Below are 24,878 nucleotides of genomic sequence, written 5' to 3' on the forward strand. Positions count from 1 at the left end.
CAAGGTTACACAAGAAGAAGGCTGTGTCACACAGGGCACGAGGAACCTCGAGAACCTGCATTGCAGTGCTGTGCTTGAACATCTCTGGGTGCACTTCTGTTTTTGAAAAAAATACTCCATCTACTAAAAGCACCAAGAAAGTTTTGTGCATATGCTGGCAGGCAAAATTACAAATCCTGTCTCACTCAGGTTGGTGGACTGTTTTGGTAGCTCTTTATTTTTTAAACTGACTAATTCTAGTTAAAGCATGAGATAGGCTTCCTGAAAGTTACAACAGCTAAAATTTTGGAATTGTGTTTATACTTTTTATATTGCATGGATAAAATAATTACCAGACAGATTGTATATTTATTATTAACCCCGAAGAAAAATCTCAAAACCTCAAATAATTTCTGTTTGCCACTGTTATGTAATGTTCACCGCAGAATGCAGATTTGTTTATGCTGTATGCGTGACACACTTTTTCCTGTTAAAAAAAATTATGGAGGAAGGAGGCCCCAGAAAACAAATGCAAACCCCAGTCATCCTCTGGGAATAACTGTCCCAGTGAACACGGGGGATCCGGTTCAGTTTTTTGGTTTTATGCTCATGTAGCTTGTGTTGGCAGAGCGGCAGTGCCTTGGGCGCGTGAGCGTTGAGTGGCCGTGCCAGTCCTGGCTCCCTGACATGTGGGGTCTCAGGTGGAGGGCTGTCGTCGGAAGTTGCACCATCCAGCTCTTCGTGATGGAGTGCAAAAACTCGCTTGCGACAGTGTTTTGTAAACATCGGTTTCTGAGCAGCGCCAGTTCCCCTCTCCAGATACCCCTCCTTTGCAGTGCTGCAAGAAATGGGAATATATTTGGCTTCCAAAAAACAAGTGTATTGGAACAGCAGGAAAAAAACATGGGGTTGAGAAAACTGCTCTGTATGGGCAGATGACTGCACTTACAGGAAGCCCTGATCAGCTCATTCGCATGCAGTGGGAGCAGAGGAATATCGGCCTGTCCAGAACAGCTTGTCTATCACTATGTGTTGCATTAAATAACCAGGCTGACTAGGATAACTGTGCTCATTGAGCGGGGAAGGAAGCGCTTATTCTTCCAGCTGGACTCCAAGTCTCCCTTGAGGGGTGGCGTTTATAAAGAACGAGCCCATCCGTTACAAATTAATGCCTTAAAAGTTAGTCAGATTCAGCAACACCCCTCCCCTCCCCCTAAGGTTTCTTCATCCAGCTCTTGCTCCACAGGAGGAAGGTTTCAAGCAGAGCCCAGTGGAGGGTTTCTCGGTTTCCGCCGAGCTGCTCTTGGATGCATAGAAATCTGGTGCTTGAACCAACACCTAGCAGCTTGTTTTCTCTCAAAATAAATACTGCATTCTGCCACCTCTTCTTAGAGTCTCCTCGTTTTTTTAAAAACTTGTAAATCAAGCACCAGCTGCTCTTGCCGGAGAGGTAAAGGCTGAAATTCCTGTTGTTTTGGCCATATTTCTCACCTCTTTGCATCTTCTTCCCTGGCTCCCTCTTCTCTTGAGTGTCTAACATAAGATATTTCTCTCCACTTACAGGGCTTGGCTTTTATTTGTCCTCCTTCAAAAACTGCCACAGATGCCTTTGGGTGCTGAGATGGTAGAGTTTAGCCCCCTTAGGGCACCAGCCTTGTTGCAGGGGGCAAGCTGAGCCACTCAGCCTTCGAAACCTGAATTCGGTCTTGTTTCATGTCTTGCTCAAGCCAGCCATATTCTTGTTTCATCTGATCCTTCAACTGCAAGTTCTTGGGGACCAGGAAGGGTCTTCTGTTGTTACGGTATTTTTGGAAGGGTCCATCACCGTGGGATTCTGCTCCATCATTAGGATTTCTGATGTAGAAGTGACACAAAACAGAAATAATCTCAAATACATTGACTTTTTAGGAGAAAAAAGAAGTACCTTTTTAGTTATATAATTTGCAAGTGACAATCTTGAGATGTCTAAAATGTATCTTCGACTGTAGGTGTGAATGTACAATATCAATGTTTTCTTTTCAAAATGCGTAGGTTGATTGCTGCTTTTCTTGACACTGCCAGTTTTTGCTACCATATGTTCTCCTTTTGCAAAACCTTTAGCACTGTTAACTTAGCTTAATGTAAACAGATGATGCTGCCTCTTATATTCCAAAATGCTAAAGCTGTAGAGGCACCACCTGAAATCGTGCATGTATGACTGGTCTTTCCTAAAGTGTGCTGGAAGTTCTGCCTACCCCACCTTTTCTTCCAGTTATTTGTCTTTGGAAGAAAAAGAGATGGGGCCTTTCCAGTGCCAGACAAAATGGGGGTGTGAAGAAAAGTGGTGCCAACTGGGCATTCTGGGTTCTGTTGGTGTCTCCAGAAGGCCAGGCTCAGCCAGGCTCTTCATCTCACACTGTGTCTCTCTTGCAACTAGGACGTCAACGCAGGTGAGGGGAGCGAGTTCACCGACAGTGGGATTGAGGGAGCAGCCACCGACACTGACCTCCTTTCTAGACGCTCCAATGCTACCAACTCAAGTTATTCCCCGACGGCCAGTCGGGCTTTCATCGGCAGCGACAGCGGGAGCAGCTCAACGGGTGATGGGCTTCGCCAGGGGGTGTACGAGAACTTCCGCCGGGAGCTGGAGATGAGCACCACCAACAGCGAGAACCTGGAGGAGGCCGGCTCTGCCCTCAGCGACGAGCAGAGCAGTGGCACCCTCAGCTCCCCGGGGCAGTCTGACATCCTTCTGACGGCCGCCCAAGGCACAGTACGGAAAGCCGGTGCTCTGGCAGTGAAAAACTTCCTGGTGCACAAAAAGAACAAGAAAGTGGAGTCGGCCACGCGCAGGAAATGGAAGCACTACTGGGTTTCCCTAAAAGGTACAGAGCAAGTGTGCAAGGGCTTATCCAGATGGGTGTCCGCGGTGTCCTGTGGGTTGTGTATTGCTGCAGATGAGGAAACCAGATGCCTAGACTCTTAACAAAAGCTGCTGTGAACTTCAGTATAATTAACATCAAGTATGAGGAAGTGGTCCTGATGTTTTTCAGAGGGGGGTTTTATTTGATGGTTGTCAATGTGCTCACATTATGACGCGTGTGTAGTCCAAGACACATGACTGCGCTGCACTGAAGTGGGGTTCGTACCCTCCTCCGAGTCCTGACGGCACCACCTAGGGTGGCTTCCCCCAGCATTGGGTGTTACCTTTAAGAAGCATGTCTATGGCCTGCTAACAAGCTAAATACCCATGTGCAGCCGCAGGCACGTGACAGTGGGAGTTTGCTGGTGACGACACCGACATGAGTTCAAACAGGGGCTCTGTCTTTGCATTCCTCTTGCAACTCTCGCACTTGGTGCCGTTGGCCTCTCCTTCTCTGAGATGTGCTTCATGAGTACAGGCACCCAGCGAGTTGCAGCACATCTGCGGTGTGGACAGGAAGCCACGGTTTGGTCATCGAGGCTGTCTTGTGACTTGGGAGATGTTGACTCTGACTGTGTCACCCATCTTGTGGTGGGCAGCCCTCGGCACCCGGCTGCCCTGCCGCAACCTCCTTGGCTGCCTGGGCCGCAGACACTTTTCTCTATGAATTTTTCCAGTTTCTGCAAGGAGGGTGCTCCAGCCCTGTTCGGGGTCTGAGTGCTTATAAATGCACATAAATGTTAACGGAGCAGCAAAACTCAGGAGCTGGCCTCCTAAAGCATCCTCTAATTAATCTTCATGCGGTTGCATCAGCAGTAAAACGGAAAGCAATACTTGCAGGGTTTTGGGACTGGCCTCCCTCTCCCCGGCCACAACCGGCCTCGCCTGTGAGGCAGGGGAGGCAGAGCTATGTCTCCTGCTGTAGGTGGGACTACCAAAAAGCTCAGTATGGTTAAAGCCCTGTCCTCCCCAGAGTGCTTTTTTTTAGAGCACTTTCGTTTGTTTGTTTGTTTTAATTTGCAGCACTTTTAAAACCAGCAGCAAAGTTAGGTGCCAGCTCTTCCTTGGGGTGGTTAGAGGGGTTGGGGAAATGGAAGAGGAGGGAGGGCTCAGTGGCAGGAGGGGAGCCCTGATCTCCTGGGAGGGGGGGTAGAAGTGGCAGGAAGGTCTTGCTGTGAGGAGCAGTCAAACAAAGGGCCATCTGGGAGGAAAAAGGGGAAGGATGAGCATGGAGGCAATGTTATTTTAAAGTGCTTTGACTCAAGTGGAGTATTTGCTCCTTAGATTGCTCTGCCTTAATAATGTCAGTGTGTAAATGAGGCTTTGAAGTTAGCAGCTGCTATTGTTTGGCTGCAAATAGTTCTCTGTGAGGCTGGGTAACAGGGCATCCCTTTGAGAGGGCAGGTTCCAGTGGCAGAGGAACAATGTGCCAGTTATAGTTAAAACAACAGTAGATAATGTGGGAAGGTGGGGGAGAGAGAGAAGGAGACCCTTTTTGGGGTGTCTGCCAAATTGCAGACTTGCTATACCTTTTTTTCCTCACGCCCCCCAGGAGAATTATAAAGATTATTTTGCAAAACCAAGCAGGTTGTTCACTGTCCCCAGCTAAAATGCGTTTTTTTGTTTTGGCTGTGTCACCTTAAGTCAGAGCTGAAATGTGGGAGGTGTCCCTGCCCATGGCAGGGGGGTTGGAACTAGACAATCTTTATGGTCCTTTCCAACCTAAACCATTATATTAACTAATATTAATAGTTACAGTGGAATAAGTATTTGGTTTATGCTCTTTGTTTGGTTGGTTGTTTTTTTTTGTCCCTCAGTCTTTCAGCGAGCACAGCTCGTTCCGGTCCGTTTTTCTTCCGGTTACTCATCTGCATCCAGTAATTAAATCCCTTGATCTTTGCCTTGCAGAGGCTGTCGCAGCTAGCAGCTGCAGGAGGCTGGGGCAGGGCCATGGGGCTTTGCCTGGGGCCCCTCTGCTCGCAGCTCTCCGGCACTGCCAGGGGAGATGTGCCCTCACGCCTGCATCTTCCTTTTGGTCCCCTTGGTGGAACGGGGTGGCTGTGGAGGACCTCCACTTTGGGATTTGTAATCGTGTTTCTCATCTGGGGCTGTATTTTACTGCCCGTGACTTTCTCGGCTCGCGTCTGCGTCTCTGTTATAGCAATCCTGGGGTGAACAAAATGGCCGGTGCTGGGGCACGGCTTGGTGTAGCATACAGCTCGTGGTGTGCCCCCATGGTATGGAAGCCACCACCTTGTTGGGCTGAAAACTGGGCCAATGCTGATGCTCTCCACTGTGGGGCTGAAAGCCTGAAGGGGCCCTGGCAAATCCTCCCTCATCCCTGTGACAGTTTTACGGATGATTTATAGTCCCAAGTATTACCGCTGAATAAATGCAGGGCGGCCGTTGTGTTTAAATGTGTTTCTTGCTAATATACGATCCTCTCTTTTAGGATGCACGTTGTTTTTTTATGAGACTGATGGCAGATCTGGCATTGACCACAACAGCATCCCAAAGCACGCTGTCTGGGTGGAAAACAGCATAGTGCAAGCGGTGCCTGAACACCCCAAGAAGGACTTTGTCTTCTGTCTCAGCAACTCCCTTGGGGATGCTTTCCTCTTTCAGGTTGGTCCGGTTCGAGGGTTTTACAAAGGTGTTCTCTTTTTTTTGTCTCCGACCAAGGAGGAAATCTTAGCTTTGGTTGAAATCAATGGAAAAATCCTGCTGACTCCAGTACATTTGGGATATTCCTCTGGCAGCGCTAGAGGAAGGACACGATACATTTGGTAAATGCCACTCGAGAGACCCACCACCACATGTAAATCACTGTCAGATCTGCTGTTTTTATTGACTGACTGGAACCTCTTTGTGTAGATGGCTGGAACAAAGTAAAAATTAAGAAATATTCCTACATCCCTGTAAAAACTGGGGATTTTGCATGGTTTGACAGTGTGCTTAAGACCAGGGCAGTTACGATGTAGGACATACAGTAGTGTGTTAAATGTGCTATAACACTTTCTGCATCTCATAAGAGACACGTATCAAAGATAGGACCTTGTGGAGAGGCTCAAGGGGACCAAGAGGAGTTTGAAGTGCAAGGGGGTATGTGGGCCTCCAGGTGTTCTCTCAATGGTGCTGCAGAATCCAGTTGCCCCTAGTTCATACAGACCTTAGCGAACATCTTGCTGTTGCCCAAGAGGAGATTGAAAGTGCATATTTATTTTTTTTAATCAGAAAATAGAAATATCTGAATTTCACACCGTACGTTTTAAAAAAATCTAGTACTTGTATCAAAGGCCACATGTTAGTTGATATGTTTCACTGGAAAAGATTTCTGTATTTTGGTAACTTCTGCTTCCTTGAATGATTTTTAGGTTGGCATTCCACTTCCGTATTGCAAGTTGTCACTAACCAAGGCGTTACCCTCTTTTATTTGTAATTGCCAACCTGTGCTGAGGTGATCCCATTTCCTCCTTTTTTTGATTCAGTTTTCTTCACCTGAGGAATTCTTTATTTATTTCCCTTTCCAGTGAAAATGTATTCAGAGTTTCTTGCCTTCTTAAACAAGAAGCGACTCTGTGGTAGGATGCGTCCTCACATCATCACTCCCCTGTACTCTAGAGCAAATCTTTAAAATTACACTGTCTCGTAGGTCCTTGCAGCTGTCCTAAACAAGGGGCTAGATTCTCAAACTAGTGCAAAATAAAAAAGCCTTGCTGATTCAAAGGATGTTGTGCTGGCTTACATCTTGAAGAGACTGAGTATCTGATTGTGTACTGAAAAAAAAAACCCAAAACAACTTTTAGTTGCGGACTAGGTTCTCTGGCACCTGAATCTTGATTTTTCCTCAGCTCATAATGTAATACTGCACCGCCCCTTTCTACTTCATGTGTTTCCTGAGCAGGGTACATGTATTTTGCCACCTGGAGAGCTGCATCCAGGCGGTAAGTGTGGTGCTTATGGTCTCAACATGTGCTTAAAAGGTTGTGGAGCACCACCTCCTCCTGATCTACTGATACGAGCTGTAAAATCTTTTCCATGCAGTTTTCTAAGGAAAAACCTTAATTCTCATAAAATTAATGCCAGTGGATGCTAAATACTGAAAAGGTCACATTCAGTACATTTATTTTGTGGCAACACAAGGCCCTATTCATTATAAGCTCTTTGTCTTTATGCCATGGGTAGATTTTTATTCAACTTTGTGGAAAATAGCAAAAATGAGCCTTTTCAAATGAAAAACAATCATTTATATTGCCTTGCAGAAATTTTCCGTTGATGTGTCCCTTCTGCCGTAGAACCCATGCATGGCCAGCGAAGCAGAAGAGAAAGAAGGGTTGGGTATGGGGTGAAGGGAAGGAGACCAGTCGCCGTGGTGAAAGTAATGTGCGAGTGACTGCTTTAGGGCTTGCTCTGCTGCACTCAGAGCAGCTGACACGTGTGTACGGCTCTTCAGCAGTGTTACTTAACTGCTCATGTCATACACATCCGTCCACACATAACACAGTGCTGTAGTAGTGGTTTTGATGAGAAGAAACCACAGACCTTCAGAAGACTATTTCTGTCCTACGGAGACTGTGTACTTAGGGAGAAAAATAGGGTTGCTTTATAATGTGTACAGATATTGGACATCTTGTAACAAGCCTTCCCACTGCATTGCACCTAGAGACATCACATTCCTCCTACACGATGATTCCTTGCTCAGTCAGTTCTTATCGTGCCTACACAAATCCATTACTTGCAGATGTCACATGCATTTTCCAGGAGCTCAGAGCAACTTGTGACACCACATACTTATGTATCAGATGTTTGCAGCTTGTTTATGTCGTCCTTTCCGTTGAGAGGTGGAGTGATTCCCCGTGCCTACTCATCTACCAGAAGAGTCTTCAGCTCCTAAATCCATTCCAGAATCTTTTTTTTCACTCCTTCTCCTCAGGAAACTAAAAAGAAAACTGAATCTAATCGTAGACAGATAATATTTTAAAATTGAAAAAGATAAAAATATGACCTCTTGCTGTTACGATTTTGCTAGGAATTAACAAAACATATCATCTCACTATCAGTCCAGTGCTACTCTCTTCTCTACTGGGGGCTAGGTTTCACCACCTGACTGTAGGCAAAGTGTCTCGCATTCTGCAAATAATTTCTCTATTTTCAGCAGAAATTCCTCAGCAAGGAATTTCTCCTCAGCTCAACATGTCTTCAGCAGTGGCGATAAGACATTGTAAGCCCCTGTGAACAAGACCTTGTTAATATTATTACCTGGGCAGGAGCCTCACCAATTTAAGCAATATACTTTGTACAGTGCTAACTGAAGACAAGAGAATTGGGTGTAAGAGATTGGTCTTTCCGATGTAGACTCTATCTTCTGCTTAGGACTTCTAGCCTGAGCTAAGGAAAGCAATGTCATTCTGGGACATCCATGTGTCACCTGCTTCAGTACCACAGAAGTTTTGGGAGCATCACCCTGAAGTCCAGCCTGTGCATACGTGATTTCCAGAGTCGGGATTCTGTGGGAATCTCTCCTTGGCTTTAGTAAGCCACGTCCTTTGCTGTTGGTTGTGACCGCCAGGAGAGCAGTGATGATGACCTTCTTCATCTATGCTAGCAACTGGAGAGTCACACTGTGCTGCCTATTAATAGATCAGGTATCATCAGAAAGTTTAATTAGAACAGGGTGTTTTGGCACCTTGCTACTTTTTCAGCCACGAGCCAGATACCAGTGTGATTAACTGCTAAAGGCTGACACTCAGAGAAAGTCTGCTGCAACCCTGAGTTGGCTGTAAATTTTGTTTTACAACCTACTGTAAAAAGGAATGCGGTTTAGTAAGAAGGCTAAGAAGATTTATTTTTTATTTTGAAAGTCTGGAAAAGGAATACTTTGAAATATTCTTCTTCCTGTGTCAAAAGTCTCTAATCAGAATAGTGCTCTTCCAGAAAAATGTACTGGTGTCCCATGCCCCAGCCTAGTATCTCATAGAACCGTGGGATGGTTTGGGTTGGAAGGGATCTTGAAGATCATCTAGTTCCAACCCTCCTGCCATAAGCCTCATCCAACCTGGCCTTGAACACCTCCAGGGACGAGAAGTGTTCCCTTTTCCCGGACTGTCACACACATGCTTGGGGAGGGGCAATACCAGAGCTGTAAAAATTATGATGAGCCTGCCTTTAATGATCACAGGGTTCTCTTCAGAGTGCTTTGGGACCTTCTGAAGTGGAAAGCTTGTTTGTCTTTGCGTCATAATAAACCTACTCATAGATATCACAGTCATGTTTTATGCCATTAATTTATTACTAACTGTTGCGTGCCAAAAAAGATCTCCATACTGTGAAGAGCACAGAGGCTGGTGCGTTCCCTGCCTTAAGGAACTGGGAGTTTAGAAAATGTCATTAAATGCTGAGCTACAAATTATGGCAGCATTGCGTTGAACAAGGAAGGTAATTCCTGAGACCTTGCTGGGAAACACTGTACAGCTGCAAAGCACAGATATAGGTGTAATTCTAAGTGCTGAATGCCTAGTGCTGAGTTAAAAATGGCCTGCTTAAGAATGATGGGGTTTTTATTACTTCTCTCGTAAGTGGATTTAAGGCTTTGAATCTTAAGATCAAAGGCAAAGGAAACTCCTTGGAATTGCATTTGTTAATCTCCAATCAATTTTAAAGAGGATCCTGACTTCTTTTCCCTCTCTTTCTCTCTCTTCAGACCTCTAGCCAGACCGAACTGGAGAACTGGATCACAGCAATCCATTCAGCTTGTGCAACCGCGGTGGCAAGGCAGCATCACAAAGAGGACACCGTCAAGCTCCTGAAAACAGAGATAAAAAAGCTGGAGCAGAAGATTGATATGGATGAGAAGATGAAGAAAATGGGTGAAATGCAGCTGTCCTCAGTAACGGACTCCAAGAAGAAGAAGACCATACTGGATCAAGTAATCTTGCTTGCTTATGTGAAACAAGCCTCTAGCAAATATTTAAGGCCTTCTTCAGATTAGCGGTACCTCTATCTGCTCCCACTGTGCCGTGTGTGTGTGCGGGCAGAGCTCCCCAAGGCAGGCGAGATGTGTGTTGGCAGGAGAGCTGTGCTGACTGCCTTAGTTGCACCGTTTCTCCAAGCAACGTGCACTAAGGTACCACATGGACTGTCTTCTGGCCACCACGCAAAGGATTTAGCTAGCCACTCGGAGGTTGAGTGAGGGCTTTAGGGGAGTGAAGAGGCTACCAGGCCATGGCAGCAGGATGCCTTGGAAGAGCTGGTCCTAGACCGACAAATGGTGCTGTTGCAGTTGTCTTAAGAGTGCAAGAGGCTGGTTCTTCTGTTGGCAGATGGGGTGAAAAAGCCGTCCCTGGTTTCTGCTTGTTGAGAGGGCCTGCCTTGACCTCATGGCTGCAGCCCGGGCTGCCCTTTGGGACTGCTGCTTTTGACTTCAAGTGGACAACGTAGTTGCGTTTGAGAAGCAGAGAGCCTAGAGCAGATGTCTCTCCCTCTGCCGCAGCAGCACCTTATTTTAGGAAACTAACATATGGCTCCTGCTTCATTAGTTTGTAGCTCTTTTACCACGTCTGCCAAACGTTCCTGTAGTGCAAACCACAGGGAGTGGCTGGGCCCTAAAGCGCTAAGCTGAAGAGATTTCATACCTCCTGGAAACCCATGAGAAGGGGGGCGAGAGGGAGAGACGCTCACCTCTGTTGAAAAGGCTTCACTCAAAGGCTGTCAATTACAGCGAGAGGGCAGAGCAGTCTCTCTCTTTATATAACTGGGTTTTTCTAAATGCTTTGAAACTGTTTCCTATCAGCAATTTGAATTATTTAAATAAGTCCTTACATAGGTTGATTATAGTGCTCTTCCGCTGATAAGATTAATTATCCCCAGAATACTATACTTTTTCAAGTATGGCAAGCTCTGTTGATGCTTACAGCAACGCTGCTGCTGCGGCTGCTGATTTGGGGCGCTCTGTATGTGGAATTTGGTGGGGTTTGGTCTTCTTGTTTCTCAGATGCTCTTGATGCATGAAAGAAGCCTCTTAAGGGACTTCTCTGAAGAGAATCCTGGAACACAAAGAAAATTAAAAACGGAATTTTAATCCTATTAATTAGCGTTGTATCAAAGGAGTGGTTGTCCCAGGAGACGACTTCTGCCATGAGCATAAAAAAAAAGTTGTTTTCCATCTAATGAAAACTTTTTTATTATTTGTATCCTTTTTGGGGGTTGGGAGGGTAGGGGATAGCAGGAAAGAAGGGGAATCAAAATTTCTTGAATGAGATCAGCATTGGTGAAAGAGATGTATTACTGGGAACACTAGAATTTTCTTAAGGTATTTACAACTCTGTGCTTCCTCCTCTCCCCTTTTCTTCTTGTGTGTCTCGGTCTTCAATCTTTGCTGTACACAGATCTTCGTTTGGGAACAAAATCTTGAACAATTCCAGATGGACCTATTTCGGTACCGCTGTTACTTGGCTAGTCTCCAAGGAGGGGAGCTCCCAAACCCTAAAAGACTGCTTGCTTTTGCCAGCCGTCCAACGAAAGTTGCAATGGGCCGTCTTGGAATCTTTTCAGTCTCGTCGTTTCATGCGCTGGTAAGTTTGAACAGCAGCCAGGGGTCATCTTTGCCAACCTGCAAATCGGTTCACGTGTTCAATGCAGAGATCACGTCAGCAAACAGCAATCTGTACCTGGGAGTGAGCCCTTACCTTAGCCTGCAGAATATTCTGCTTGCTGAAAGGGGTGTGCGTCCTGGATATAGATTAAAAAGCAGATGCTTACAAGCCATGGCCTTATGGAAGTGGAAGAACCATGTTTCTCCTAAACATGTGATTTTGAATTTCCAGATCCGCGCTATAAACATGCTTTCTATAAACAGATCTTCCTGTTACAAGAGCCGGCTCTCCTCTAATGTCCGTGCACATGGTCTTCATCCAAAAGTCCAGTGAGGTCAATGGGAGTTTTTCCGAGGCCCTCAGCATGTGTTGGCTTAGACCTTCTCAGGCATGGCTTGCTTTCTACCATATGGATGAATCTACTGGCCAATTAGGCTAATATCCGGTCTCCAGTGATCAACACCTGATGCTCCACAAGGGAGGGGAAGTGTTCTTCTCTGCTACTTATGGTGTGGCAAATAATGTTTAGAATGGTTGCTTAAATGTAAATAATGTAACAACCCAGCTCTTAAAAATACAGGGAAATGTATTGCAAAGTGGTGTTTTTTTAATGAATTTAAGTCAAGTTCCTGTAGTTTCGGCTTGGACTCCTGGAGCTTTACAGAAATAGCTGAGCTCCACTGTTGTCTTGTAGATGTCAGCTGTACCCTTCAATTGAATCCAGAGCTGTAATTCAGTCAGGGGCGTTTTTATTCTTTTATATATGAAAAGATTAGCGTCATCATCCTGATAATTGCTGGTGGATTTATATTTTTTTTTTAAGTGGCGGGCTGTAATTTGCATTTATGCTTTTTTTTTTTGCATTTATGCTTATTTTTTTTGCATTTAGCAAAGCACTGAGCGTTAGCCTGAAAAACAGTCTGCCTCTTCATGCTGGTGTCTCTTGAGAGCCAAGTGAAAAAAAAAAAAATGTTTTGAATATGTTGTGTCGGAAAAGACACGTGCTTTCTTCTCCTTTAAGCAAACTCTCGTGTCCTCCTTTGCCCTCAGTAGCGTGGAGATGGTGCAGTGAGTCTCAGACTCGAGCTGGGTGCTGCATGATGATAGCATGGTGTCCCTAGCTCTCCTGAAATGTTCCTCAGTGCATTAGTCAGAGGATGTGCTAGGTCTCCCAGGTGCTTCTGCACAAATGTCTTAGGTACAGCTAAGAAGCATCTCACGAGTCCAGGATGTGGAAATGCAGATGCTTGTGGTGGTGTTTAAGTTCTCCTTTTCCTTTATTTCTCTATATTTTCCACGGAGAATCACCATGACTCATACAGTGATGGTGCACAAGCCAGCCTTCTGTGTTCTGTCTTTATATGGGTTTTTGTATCTGCTGCACCCAAACAACCAGTTTTGCAGCTCCCTAGCTTGGGGCATAACTCAGAGATTCGGGTGTTCCCTCTGGGGTTGCCAAACGACAGTCACATTTTGCTAGTTTCGGCTGTGGGAATCCAGTACAAAGGTGTTCCAGGAAGTGTACGGCCAAGTCGGCAGGGTGGGTCTGTCTGTCTGTCTGTCTCGCTTCGCCTTGCGCTCCCATTCATACCTGTTGTCTCTCCTACCACTCCCTTTTTCACAGAAGAGGAGCTCGCTCTCTTGAGGCCACCTCCACATGGGAAATCTGCTTAAACTTCGGCCTAAACACTTCACCTCTGACGAACGTCGCACGAATTTCTACTAGAGCTTCCTCATTTGGGAAGCGCTCCCCACATATTTGGTCTCAGTAACAGCAAATTATCATTTCACTCCAAAGGGGTTGCCACAGGACATTTTTCAAGTACCCAAGCGGTCAACACTGCTCTAATCTAAAGGGTCATTTCAGCTCACTTTTTCTCTTCTCGTGTTTTGCTCACTACTTTCAAATGTTGCTATCTTTAAGGAAGTGCAGGTTTTAAATTCCTTGACCTATCTGCAAGCCTTTATCTGGCCTTGTAACAGCTATGAGTCAGTTCCAGGATGCCCAGAGTCCTTCCACAGGAAAGAGCAAAGAGAAAGACTGGGCTTTTCAGAAGTGGCAGATAAGTTTGGAAATTTCAGGTGTTGTGTGTCCAGCTTTGAAACTTTGTTAGGGGGAAAAAAAAAAACAAAAACAAACAAAGAACTCCAAACCCTTCACTAGTGCTGAGGCTTTCCTCTGTGATGATTAGGCTGCTTCAAAATATCTCAGATTAAATGCCAAAAAATGGGAGGGGTGGTACTATCCATTTTAATTTTTGATGTTTGATGTTGGAAGAAGTAAGTGAGTTAAATTGCAGTCAGAAGGAAGCAGCCTGGCAGCATCACCATTGTCCCTGTTGTGAGTACCTATTGTTGCCGTAGTATTTGCCTTTATTTTTTAAACCAGATTCCACTCTTTATTAGATTATGTAAGCCATGGTGCGGTGGGAAGCTGTGACCTTTGATTTTAAACCATGTGGCATTGACAGGTGGCGGCTCGCACAGGGGAGTCGGGAGTGAGGAGAAGGACGCAGGCCATGTCCAGATCTGCCAGTAAACGGAGAAGCAGGTTTTCTTCTCTTTGGGGGCTGGATACTACCTCAAAGAAAAAGCAAGGGAGGCCAAGCATTAATCAGGTAAGTGTGTGTAAGTTTGCGATATTGCTATTTTCCAGGCTTATTTGTTTGCGTGCAGAATGCAGCTCATGCAGAGTCACTTGCACCAAGCACTTACACAGCCAACCTTAACCTTGCCTGTTTAAACTTTCATGGTGTATAGTCGTCTTATTCCACATCCTCTTCAAAAATCAGTGACTGTAATTACATATAAGTATACAGCAGCTCCTATCAAACAGGGTTTGGAGTTTGCACCTTCTTTAGCTGAATTAGTTGCATTTCTACTGTTTCATTTCTGCTGCTTCTGCTTTTGCTTGAGGTACTTTCTCTAAATTCAGGAATAACAAAGCAGCAGTGTAAAACAGATACGACTTTGGATGGAAAAAAAAAAGGGCAGACGTTTGTTTCTTTAGATTAAAATTATGAGTTTATAGAATACTTTAAATGTAGCTGAGTTTGGGGAAAACTTCCTAAACTAACAAAAAGCTTTGCATTTAGTAGGGATAGTCCCTGTTCTGCTTCAGATTTTTTAAAAAGCAAAAGCTGAAGCGTTTCCACCTTGTCACTACCCAGATCTTTCTCTAGAAAACGTGTTTCAGTATGGTAGGAAGGTGCTTCCCTGTTATTCTTTCCAAACATCCCTAATTATAGCTTTCAGTTTTTGAGAGCCATACTTCATCTAATTGCAGGAAGTGTAGGCTTTGCTTTTCTTTCTCTTCTTTCACTTTTTGAGGGGAGAAAGGCTTGGGACACGTGTTGTTCTGTGCCCTGTGATTTCTTCTTCCTTCTGTTAAAGCAGCAGTGGGTGTTTGTTTTGTTTAGCAGAGGATGAATGCTGCAAAATGATTTATCTTGTTTTTGGTGAGACAGTAAAAGTTCATCTAATATTTAGTGGCTGAGCAGAAGCTCAGGGTTTTGCAGGGAAGCAGCAGGTGCCTCCATGAGTGCATTCCCAGTTCTTAGTGCTGGTGCTGAGGCAACCCTGTTCCTTTGTACTCATTTTCCCCAAATCAAGCGCAATCCCTTGTCCTGAGCTAGGATCCCGCCCATGCTGTGTCTTCAGACCTGGCTATTTTTTTTCCTGAACTCACCTTTGTTTTTTCTTTCAGTGGGGATAAATGGTTTCTTCACGCTTCCTCCCCCTGCCCCCATCCCTATCCCCCTCACTCCCCAATAAGCACAGGCGTGAAAAGGGATTTTATTCCATGTTAAAGAAAAGTCATACTGGAGAGAGACAAAGAAAAAGTAAAGTTTTGAGAAAACAACAGAATGTCTAAATGTAGTGCTTGAACACATTTCCCCTGCTCCTGTGTAGTGGCATGCAAAGTATTGCCAAGATGAACCAGTAAACTGTAAATCCCTAAAGGGCAGTGACGTTCTCCCATCCTGCATGGTCTCTGCTTCGGTTTAGGTACAGAATAGTTAACAGCCAAACCCAGCAACTTGATCGTAAAGCTGTGCTGATGTGGAGCTATAAAACTTAACTTTTCGGTTTTAATTATAAGCTTCTGCTGCAGTAACAACCCTGTTTGCCCATCTGATGCAGCACTATGCTGCTTTGGGATGGATCCTGTAAATATTCCCATTCTGTTGTTCCTCCTACATGGACTCGTGTTGATTTTGGCTCTCTGGCTGGCTCTCTGGCTGGTGCTGGGTTACCAGCTCTTATTTCATTAGAGAAGGGTTATGCTGACTTGTGGTACTTGAGTGTTTGCTAAGTACTTTTTGGAAGCTGGTTTATTACAAAACCAGCCAGAAGCGGAGCCCTTCTGGTTTCTCAGCCTTAGCAGAGGTGGAGAAGCATTCATTTCCTCCACTTTACAGGTGGGGAAACTGAGCACAAAAGGAGATAAAATTTGTCCAGCTCCATCAAGTAAGTCAGTGACAGACCACTAAGCAGAACTGGCCTCTAATCTTTCAGCATGGTACCCCATCAACAGCTTGTCATTCACTCCCCCTTCCCTTTTAACAAGCTGATGTTTTCCTTTTCTGTGTTTTGAGATTAATGTTTTTATTTTTCAGTTTGATTTCCATGCTAGATGTTAGATACACTGTTCTCCCCTTAGCATGTGCAGCAGATGGCACAGTCGTGCTCATGTTTTAAAGCAGAGTCACTCTTGTTCCTCAGGTGTTTGGTGAAGGAGTTGATTCAGTAAAGAAATCTCTTGAAGGAATCTTTGACGATACGGTCCCGGATGGCAAGGTAAAACACCAGCTCTCCCAGCTGCCTCCTTGCCCCCCATTTGCAGCCAGCCTAAATGCAGCGATGACTCTGGAACGCGAGAGGGGACGTGGAGCACCAGGAGAGGAGAGGACCCTCTGTGTGCTGTAGGGCTTGTAGCTGCTTAGGGAGGGTTTGAGCTGGTTGCCCACAGTCAAAAGGGCTTGCTGTGTGTGGCATCCTAAGCGCAGCTGGAGGTGCCAGACCCAGAGGTGTATTAGCAGGGCACACCAGGCAAATGCCTTCCCACAGGAGGACCTGGGAGCTGCTGGTTCTGGAAAATGGCTCCTTGTGATGGCCATATGGGGTTTTCATAATTTAGGGTTGGCACAACTATGAAGTGCAGGGCTTTCTCCATTTTGTTATCATGTGCTTCTGTTAGCTTCTGTGTTTGCAGCCACAATTACAACTGCTTTATTTTTCCCCAGAGAAAGTCAGCTATAAAGTGGCATTAAGACAGTGCTAAGAGGCACATTCTTCTTGTAGTGCATATGGGTTTAGCTGCGTGAGCCCACTTGCAGCAAACAGGGATTCTGCAGCTCCATCACGTCCTGGGGATTTACAGCTTTGAGTGCAACTTGGATGTATAAAAGACAGTAAATTCAAAGTAAATGCTAAGATTTGCTATTTTGCCATTTCTAGGTATAGGAACGATAGCATCTGCAACAGTTTTGTTGGCCTTGGATTGGTTTACCCAGAAACACAGTGCATTTAAGTTTTAATTTTGAATCTCTTCTTATCACTATTATTTTTTGTTGCATTCCTAGCATTCCCAATAGCCATAGGGTGAAATCCCAGGAAAAGTGCATTGCGCCAGTGTAGCTGTGTGGGTGGCATGGGAAGGCACACTTTATACTGCTCAGGTAAAACTGCAAAGTTTCCTGTCCAGACAAGCCTTCAATCCAGGCTTATGAATAAAATGTGTTCTCTGTAAGGGGCTGTCTGATACAGCATATAATGTTCCTTACACTTGTTATTGATGAAGAAGGAGATTGTATTTGGCTGGTAGAGTCATAATGGATTTTGTCTGTTTAGAGGGAAAAAGAAGTGGCACTGAGCAGTGTCCATCAGCACAATCCCGACTGTGATATTTGGGTTCACGAGTATTTTACGCCGTCTTGGTTCTGCCTGCCGAACAACCAGCCTGCTCTGACAGTCATCCGTCCCGGGGACACCACACGAGACGTGCTGGAAATGATTTGCAAGGTAAAGGCTGCGAGTGTGCCCTGGAGCAGGGTGAAGGGGTCTACAACCCTGAGCCCTTTCAGTTGAACCTCATAGTGACTTTCTCATATGCCAGTGCTCAAGACTGCACGTGTTGGGGGTTGTATGTCGTATGTTAGATGAAAAACATGAATTATACTGAAATTTTCATGCTAGAAAAATTCCTACAGCTGGAGCTAAACTTGGCATGCGTGTAGAAAGGGGAAGGGAGGCTAATTTTTGCCTTTTCCCCTTTGGCCGCTGTGCCTGATCATCTGAAGTGCCTTCTCACACTGCCTCTGCCTCTGCTGCCACCTCTCACCCCACTCCCCCTCCACTAGAGACCAAGCTATGTGCAGGACCCTTCTCCTGTCCCCATCTGCCCCCCAGCATCCTGGCCCCCAGCCCGCTTCCTTTCACAGGACACCCCATAGCATGACAGTGCAGTCGCCCTGTCCTCGCCCGACCACCCTGGTCTCCCCACCTCTGCCAAGCCCTCCCGTGGCCCCTTCCCTCCTCCACCGGGCAAGCGGGGTGATCTCACCCTTTCCCAGGTGCCAGGTCATCCCGTTTCCAGGTGCCGTTCCTCCTTCCTTCCCCCTGCCGCCTCTTCCCCTCTGGCTGGCGTGGGGGAGGAAGGCACGGAGAAAACAGCAGCACCAGGAGTAGGAGAAGGTGCCTGTGTTTGCTGTCTGTGCTGCGGAGTCAGACTCGCTTCGTGTAGGTGGCAGGAGGGAAGAGAGAGGAAAGCTTTTATCTGCACTGGGGGGGAGTGGGAGAAAAACCACCTGGATTTCTTTTCAAGATGAAGTATCAGAGAGACATTTGGCCATTAAAAAGAGTTACATCTCAGCAGAGAAGTTGAAAGCTTTGACAAATTAAATACAAGCTTTCAGTTCTGGCAGCTACATAATGTATGTTTTCCGCTAACCGGCTGACTGCAAGCTAGACCCAACTCGTGTCACATGCTGTTCTGAAAAGTGAGTCCTCTTTTGTACAACAACAACAGCAAAAGAAAAGAAAACATTTATTACTATTAAGAGCCTAACTTTGGGGACTTCTAGAACATCTTGCATGTGCTTCCAAAGAGAGGGAAGGTGAGAGAAAGGCATTTGTTTGCAATAATTACACAGTGTGCTCGTCTCTCTGCCAGGTGCGCTATTTAAGAGTGCTGCAGCTTGTGAAAGCTCTTCATTGTGTTCAGGAAAAGATGACATTTTTGGAGAGAGACATAATAGGGAAGCTGGATGACACATTATTAGTAATGATTTATTTTTAGGATTTATATTTTCCTTTGGGTAAGAGTGATTAACTCGGTGGGCCAAATCCTTAGCTGGAGTAAATTGGTGTAGCTCCACCAGTTCCAGTAGGTCCCTGCTGAGAATCTGGTCTCTCACCGCGTGTTTGATTGTTGTGGGTGGTGGTGTATAGGGAGAAGGGGAGATGGATGAGTGTTTGTTTTTTGAAGAGCTTTTATCTGTTTCTTTCCTTTCTGTAAGAGTTTTCAGTCTGGAAAACACTGACGGATGCCTTCTTTTCTGTAGCGTTTAATAATCAATCTCTTTCTTCTGTCTCTTGCATTCAGCTCATTTTTTCCCCTTTAATATCTGATCCACATCATTTCACATCAGTTTGCCATCTGCCATCTGAGAACCAGTCAAGTTCTGGTATAGTAAACATTTCAAGATCTACATTTCATATAAACCTCTTCATGTTTGTAGATGTTAAATCTATCTGTGCTATTAAACTGAGCTTGATTATTCTGTTGGAGAACATTAAGTACACTCAAGTCATTGTAGAAAATGTGTTCTTAAACTACCATTGCTGCTTGTTATTATACAGCGAGTTAGGTTTTGGAGGCTGCTTTGTGACACTTTTATGATTCAAGATTGGTGGGAGGAGAGTTTAAAGCATATTTTAAAATGGTTTCTCAAAGACTTCTCCTAAGATTTAACTAATAACATCACTTGCAAGTCAGGAAAAGTCAGTGTATATGCATTAAATTGTTTCCTATGGATAATACTGATCACTGTGAATGTGTGTGTATGTATTACTAACATTTGCATAAAGGTATGTCTTAAAATTGAGTAGAAACACACACACTGTATATGGATTTAAGCCGAGCAAGTATGGAGAGAACAACACCAAAAATCAAGCATAGAAGACTACGTGGCATTTAGTCTTTTGACTGAACTGGATAAAAAGTGAGAAGCAAGAAGGGTTCTGTTTTCTCACAATTTGCATTTTTGAAATAGACCTGCTTGCAGGGCAAGAAGCAGATTTCCCCTAGGTCTCTGGGTCTGCACCCAAAGTCTCTGAGAAGTTACTTAAGCCTGATGCTCTGCGGGCTCACTTTGATTTTGAGCTGGTGTTTTCCTACTGAAAAAATTTGGGCCACACAAGTGTGAAGCCGGAGTAAGACGGTGGGATGGCTAGCGTGTTTCCATGGGGCTGTCATCTCAGCACCAATGAAGGTCTCCCCCACCAAGCCGAAAGAATATGCCTGTCCCTTGCTTTAACTAGAAGGGAGCCGAAATGGGTGAATAGTTTGGGTTGTGTGCCGACCCGCTATGCCACGTGGAGCCTGTTGAATCGGATCACACTCCAGGCTGTAAATTCTTCTTCAAGAGCACATTGGTTAAGCTGTCGGGTTGTGCTTTAAATTGGGTTAGCTGCTTAATTTAGTCCAGACATAGCCAGAGTTATTAGGAGAGAAATAAATAAACCGAGAAGCTTATTTGGACTGCTAAAAGGTATTTTGGGTGGTCTCGAAAGGATATTAATATCATGAAAGCTGCAGTGTTTCTGTTCCCACCTTACCACATATGGATGCTGCTAGACCAGCAACAACAAAAAAATAATGGGTTAATGGTATGTCTTTTAGGGCAGACTGCTATGTCCACTTTAAGAGGGCCTTTTCCTTTCACTTCAGTAGAAAATCATGCCCCTATTTGAAACAGTTTAATGTAAAATTTCGAGATAGACAAAGCCTTGCTGCAGCTATACAAATGTTAATTAACAAAGTGGTGTGGCTCATGTGCTGCACCTTCACAGCTTTAATGGTGATGACTCTCGTTCCCTGATTTGGATGGCATTGCAATAGTAGATGAATGGCATCCACCCCCGACTGATGGCATTTCTTGGGAGAAATAAGTGGCTCAAAATATATACGGGTTTTATCCAGCGACCTCTTTAGACAATGCTGCGCTCTGGCATAGTTCAGGGCTTCAGTGCAGCATCCGTCATCTTGCATTTGCCTCCCTCCTGCTCTCTAAAATGGCCAGCGCGCACAATTTTCTCCTAAGCAAATCTCCCTGCAAAGACAGGCGTGAAAACAGATGTCTCAGTGGTCATCTCCATGCCTGATGCGGTGCCCCATATCAAAGCAGGCAGAAGCCCCATCATTCACCACTGGGATGGCAGATCAAGCCGCCGCCTGTTGGGGGAAGGTTGCTCTTTTAAGATGCTATCGGGGCGCAGGCTGCAGAGCGAGTTGCGGGCAGGTGTGAGTGCACCCTGCCCCTGCCCAGGGGCAGGTGGTGGCTGTGCACTGGCGGCTGTGTTGCTGAGGGGTGTCGGGGTGCCCCTGGCCCTGTGGGGAGCCCAGAGTGGCTGAGCACGGGCTCCCTGCTCTGCCGGTGCAGCTAAGGCAGCTCCTGGCCTGCGCCCAACATCTGGAGCCCCCAGACTGGGTCAGTTCATGTCCCTCTGCAACAGGTTGTGATTTCTGCTGGCCTGCGGCAAACTGGAAAGTGTCCCTTTGGGTCTCCTCTGCAAGGGGAGGGCGTTCAGCATCACTGTTGGAAGTGACACAAATGCCTGGGCTGCAGACAGGGCCTCTCTCCCAACCCTGGGCTTTAGTCGATGACAGGTAGCTTCTCAGCACAGGCCTGGCTGGCCGGCATTTGCGCAGCAGCAGTGCCTGACGCTGAGTGAAATGCAGGACGCGTACGAGAGCTGCGGTGCAGGGGACCACAGGAAGATACAGCGTGGTGGCAGGAGGAGGCTGCCAGCTTGTCTGGCTCTCTTTTCTGCTAGCATGGTTTTTCCACAGAGAATTTTTTTCCCCACTGGCTTTGCTGTAAGTGGCTCAAGCGTTTTCCAGACTTTCAGAGAGACTTATCATGCACTTCTCCCTCTGGCCGTGGGGTGTGCAGCCTGTGGGTTTACGTCTCCTCTGTGTGTTTGTGTTTGATTAGTGTGCAAGGTGCTCTTTAGTTTGTGTCTAGGGACAGTAAACTAATCTGACCAGAAACTAATCTAGGACTCCTATGTATCATTTCTGAACAATTAAAACCAATTCTGCTTCCCTTTAATTTCAAGGGCGTTTGTATGTTTGTGCACGTAAGAGAAAAAACTAGTGAAAACAGTCAGTAAACAATGACCAAAGGGTGCAAAATGCTTATCAAAACAGAAAAAGGGGGGAGAGGGTGAGGATCTCTTACATTCAGCTCTTTTTATTTTGGCCTTTGATAGATATCACATTCCTTATTTAATTAGCTAAATATTTGTCCAGATTACAGAGGTTATCCCATTTCAGATACTCAGTTTCATACACGGATAACTTGGTCTTTGAATTGGACGTGTTTGAACGTAGCGCTATGTAGAGTGTAGCAATGGATCTGTCTTTTTTCTTCTTATTGGTAGCTCTTTTTTATTCATGGGCTAATCTAGACTTTCAAAAACCTTCACTGTTCTCTGAGTATTAGCTGAAGGGTTTGCTAGGTCAGTGTGTGATCTTTTCCACAGGTCACTCGGTGTACATTACTCATCATCTGTGCTGTGTGATCAGTCAGCTGAGTCCCAATGTATCATCATCTTGGCTTGAACTGGATAAGCGAGGCTTTAAAAAACATAATAATAGGCAATAGCGATGTTCCTGCATGAATTTGCAGATGAGCCATTGTTTTTAATACAACCTAGTAAACTTTGGGAGTTTGCTCGTATAAAATGAAAAGGCCAATGCATAAAAGCATATAATAATGGGATTTCAAAAGTGACAATGAGAGAATTTACCTCCTGTGTTTGTGAATCACTTTGGGTTTTTTCATTAACTTTAGTCAATAGTTTATGAACTTTGAAAGTAACTTCTGAATGACATCCTTTGTGTTTATCATAATTCTAATGTGTTTTGATTACACACTGCATTAACCTCTGCTTAAATCAAGCTTATTAATCATGCTGAGAAAAGGTCATTAACATCTCCCAGACCAAATGCCGTATCCTCAGCTAATTATAACTAATTCATTAAAATGGTGTGACCTGTTTCCACTGGGATGTAATCCAGTATGCAGCTCTTGGCTTCTTTTAGCCTTATAAAGCCAGTGTATCCTGAGCGGTTTTGAATTTAGAGGACATACAGATATTTTTTTTATAGTAACCTTGCTTGAAATTTACCACATCATACTGACTCCCTAAATTATGAAGACGCTAGAAACACACCGAAACAAACAGAAAAAACCTTTCCTGTTACATTTTTCTCTGTTAGCAGCACATTTATTGTCCTCGTTGTGATTTTAAATGCCCTTTGTATACAAAGGCATGCCCTGAGTCTTCTGCTGTAATAGTGTTTGCTTATTTCTGCGATAGCATGGGATGGAGCAGAACTGCCAGATAAGCAGAACCAAAGAGGCTGCTTAGAATTCTAGCACTGCCCTTGACATCCTGGTCAGTGGTTAAATGAACAGTTATTCCAGTGGAAGAGGAGGAGGTTTAGGTTCTTGTTCAGGTTAGGAGATCACAGGCCTCTTGTGGAAGATGGTGCTGGGGCATTTTTCAGGCCGTTCTTTAAGTATGGATGACGCGAGCTATTGCTTTTCTCTTCTAAAGCCTCTTCTCCATTTCTTGCAGGCACACCAGCTGGATCACTCTGCTCACTACCTGCGTCTTAAATTCCTGATTGAAAACCAGATTCAATTTTACGTACCAAAGCCAGAAGAGGATATCTATGAACTGGTAATGCTACCTAGTGAGCAAAATTAAATGACACTTGGTAGGACACTATTAATTAGTGTTTATCTGATATATGTAATATGCAGAGTTAGGCTTTTTAACTTGCAATTATAGTGCTTTGCAGACCATAGCAAATTGGCCTACAGTAAAGTAATCTCTCCGAACATTTCATCTTGAGGAGTCAGTTGGTTTATCTTATGTTTGTGCATGCATGTGTTTGTGTGGAAGAGAGGAGGAACAACCACAGGTAACGTGTGAAAGTCACTGTAACATACATTTAATCGTAACTTCTCTTAAGGTTGCCTTTTCCTGTTGTTCATATTGTCCTTGGTGGTTTTAAAGATACAATGTTGAGGCCTGAGGATTTCTTACTCAGATCACTTTGCCTGATTTTTAAAGGGGGGGAAATGCACAGTTGGTTTTTTGGGGTTGTTGTTTGTTTGTTGTTTTTTTTTTTTCCCTAAATGGGAAGGTAAACGTTGAGGTTAAAAAGCTCTGGAGTTATGTGTGAAAATATACTTTCCTAATTGCTTCAGTTGGATGTTTTCATATCATTCATCTCAAAAGCAGACTTCAAAGGAATTTTGAAATGAGAGATTAAAAAAAAGACCAAACAGAATTAGTGTCATGGTTTAGCTCTATCATTTTACACATGCACATCGTAAAGCTTTTTAAAGTCCTTTTCATTGGTGGCTGTTTTATTTATAAAAAGTAAAACTTTGCCAGTTATCGATGCTTTTATTCATTTAGTAAAGAAGTTCTGGGATTTGCCATTAAAACTGTCAAAAAAAAAAGAGTGAGAAAGTACCAGTTGAGTACTAAGACTGGGAAGTGAAATATAGTTGGGAAAAATTAAAACGCAGAGGAGACAGATTTTAGCTTTCATTGCCTGGAAGGACTTTGGTGACTTGTCTTATGTTGAGAAGATGTAGGATTGACATAGCCATCATTTATTTTCATTCTGAAAAAATAAAATGAAACCGAAACTCTACAGTCAAGTGGGAGTATGTACATGCTGAAAGATTATAATATAGATAGGTGCTGCAGCATTATGTCTAAGGTAGTAACATTAAAACAACACACATTTGTATGTTTGCTTGTCTGTGTGCTTGTTTCATGAGAAAATTTGAGTTACTTTGTTTAAGTGTGTAATTAAATTATTCTGGTGCAATATGATAAAACTAATGCCTCTATTTTTGTAGTCACCTGAATAGTTGTTTATAATATTGTCTAATGTTGATGTCACCTTGCTAGAGGTACCTTCGATCTACTAAAATGCTTTTACAGACATACATTGCTGCAGAAAAGGTAAACATACTTTCTTAGGATGATATTCCTTTTTCTTGCAGAATGTATCAGATGTATTTAAATAAGAAATTGAGATTAAATATCCAAATTCCCTTCCTCTCCAGTACATTAATGGTGACACTTTG

General features: G+C 44.5%; 1 protein-coding gene across 1 annotated transcript in view; it reads left to right on the forward strand.

Annotated features, from left to right (window-relative positions):
* Positions 1–24,878, forward strand: part of TIAM1 (T-cell lymphoma invasion and metastasis 1) — an 83,022-nt gene that overhangs the window by 13,775 nt on the left and 44,369 nt on the right. The window contains exons 2-9 of the mRNA XM_009894894.1: positions 2,396–2,843; positions 5,334–5,506; positions 9,582–9,806; positions 11,266–11,451; positions 13,944–14,090; positions 16,198–16,272; positions 17,326–17,496; positions 23,344–23,448. Coding sequence (XP_009893196.1) covers positions 2,396–2,843; positions 5,334–5,506; positions 9,582–9,806; positions 11,266–11,451; positions 13,944–14,090; positions 16,198–16,272; positions 17,326–17,496; positions 23,344–23,448 — 1,530 coding nt within the window. The remainder of the gene's footprint in view (positions 1–2,395; positions 2,844–5,333; positions 5,507–9,581; positions 9,807–11,265; positions 11,452–13,943; positions 14,091–16,197; positions 16,273–17,325; positions 17,497–23,343; positions 23,449–24,878) is intronic.

The sequence above is a fragment of the Charadrius vociferus genome, unplaced genomic scaffold (assembly GCF_000708025.1).
Source record: "Charadrius vociferus isolate BGI_N301 unplaced genomic scaffold, ASM70802v2 scaffold201, whole genome shotgun sequence".
Classification (NCBI taxonomy): Eukaryota; Metazoa; Chordata; class Aves; order Charadriiformes; family Charadriidae; genus Charadrius; species Charadrius vociferus.